Below are 1,579 nucleotides of genomic sequence, written 5' to 3'. Positions count from 1 at the left end.
GAAACTGAATACCTCCGGGTGGTCTTTCTGCGGTCAGTAGATCCCAGTAGTGTTCTAAAACGAGACGATGTTGACCTCAAGAGCTTCCGGATTAAACTAGAATCTCTCCTGCGTCGGGGGACCCTTGAGGACATTTGTTGACAGGAATGGCGATTCGTACCGGAGAGCACAAGAGACTTGGACGATATAATCAGAGAACGGTAAGAACCCAAACGCTCAGAGGATCTCGGGTTCCAATAAATCTTGGTGACCTATCCACATTGATCCATGCATCGAGCCTCGGCTGCTAAAGTGGTACCTTGAAGTGTTATATGTTTGCTGGCGAGGCCCGTGAAGCACTGGGATACGGTATATAAGTTGACGGAACCGTCCCACAACTATCTGGTACCCGCACTCATGCAAGTCAGGTCTGATACGAAAAGAGAACAACAATTTTGGCGGATGGTAAACTGAAAGGTCGATCCGCTGGTAACCTATCATGTGGAGTGTCCAATCGCTTTGGTGTATCGCCTAACCTGAATCGTACCAGATCGAAGATACTGGCGATGGGGCTTGAGCCAAACCAAAAAACCAAACCAAAAAAAAAAAAAAAACAAAAAAAAAAAAACTTGACTTTGGCTGTGTGGATGCCGACGCCATTCAAAGATGGCCTTGATCGACCTTTGACCCCTGGTTGCTTATTGCTTCCCTTTTGGCTGCTGCATTTGATTTTCCTCCATCACTTTCGCCAAAATCAGAACATCCTCCGGGGAAACATGAGCCTATTTTTGGGGTGTTGTGACAAACAACGCGGTTGATGTTCCTGTACCCTACAACATTCGTTTTTTAGGTTGAATTAATGGCTTGAGAGCGACCAGGGTACAAACATGCTCAAGTAATCCAGAGAACCATGGGGCGAGCTGTCGATGCACACATTAGAAGTACCCGCGCAAATGTCCGCCTTCTGTGTGAACTTCACCTCCTCTCAGCTCATCCTCTGACATGCTGATGTTGGCTCCAGCTTTTGAAGGGTCAAAGATGCAGCAACTTGTGTTTTTGCACTCATTTTTTTTTTTTTTGGGAAACTCTAATGCTTTTTTTGATCCCTCCACTCTTTATCCCCCACTAGGCCTTGGTATTGGAGTGGGGGAGGAAGAACCCAGATCTGAGAAACATATAAAATAGCCGGCTCATCGACGAACCCAGCCTGGCGAGCCGAAGATGTTGAACAAGCAACTATCAAGGAGCGGTTGTCTTCACACTTTGTGATCAATTTTCACTTGTTTTTCTGGCTCTGAATCAGGTATCTGTGGCACTGAGGAGGAGCTGGGCGTCTGGTGGGCGTGGGCGTGGGGCGGTCGCCATGGAGGATGGAAGATCGAGATTGATTGATTACACCTTCGAGGTATGCCATTTTTTACACCCAGCCAAGAGTTTTAACGGGGTTCAAATAGGCATAGTGTATACCCAGCCATACACATTAAAATACCACCTCTTCGTTTCTTCGCAAATGTTTTCAATTGCATACCATTTTCAATAACTCTATAGAATAGATTTTGGGGGGTTGCGAGACTCTTGCAGATAACTCAAATAAAAGGTC

At 46.2% G+C, this 1,579-nt stretch overlaps 1 protein-coding gene across 1 annotated transcript in view; it reads left to right on the top strand.

Annotated features, from left to right (window-relative positions):
* Nucleotides 1-1,342: 1,342 nt before the first annotated feature.
* Nucleotides 1,343-1,579, top strand: part of HCAG_05652 (predicted protein) — a gene marked incomplete at both ends in the record, with an annotated part of 3,227 nt that continues 2,990 nt past the window's right edge. The window contains 2 exons of the mRNA XM_001540135.1: nucleotides 1,343-1,384; nucleotides 1,533-1,576. Of these exons, the coding sequence (XP_001540185.1) occupies nucleotides 1,343-1,384; nucleotides 1,533-1,576 (86 nt within the window). The remainder of the gene's footprint in view (nucleotides 1,385-1,532; nucleotides 1,577-1,579) is intronic.

Source organism: Histoplasma capsulatum, genomic scaffold, assembly GCF_000149585.1.
Source record: "Histoplasma capsulatum NAm1 scaffold_5 genomic scaffold, whole genome shotgun sequence".
Classification (NCBI taxonomy): Eukaryota; Fungi; Ascomycota; class Eurotiomycetes; order Onygenales; family Ajellomycetaceae; genus Histoplasma; species Histoplasma mississippiense.
This window is presented reverse-complemented; position numbering and strand designations above follow the sequence as displayed.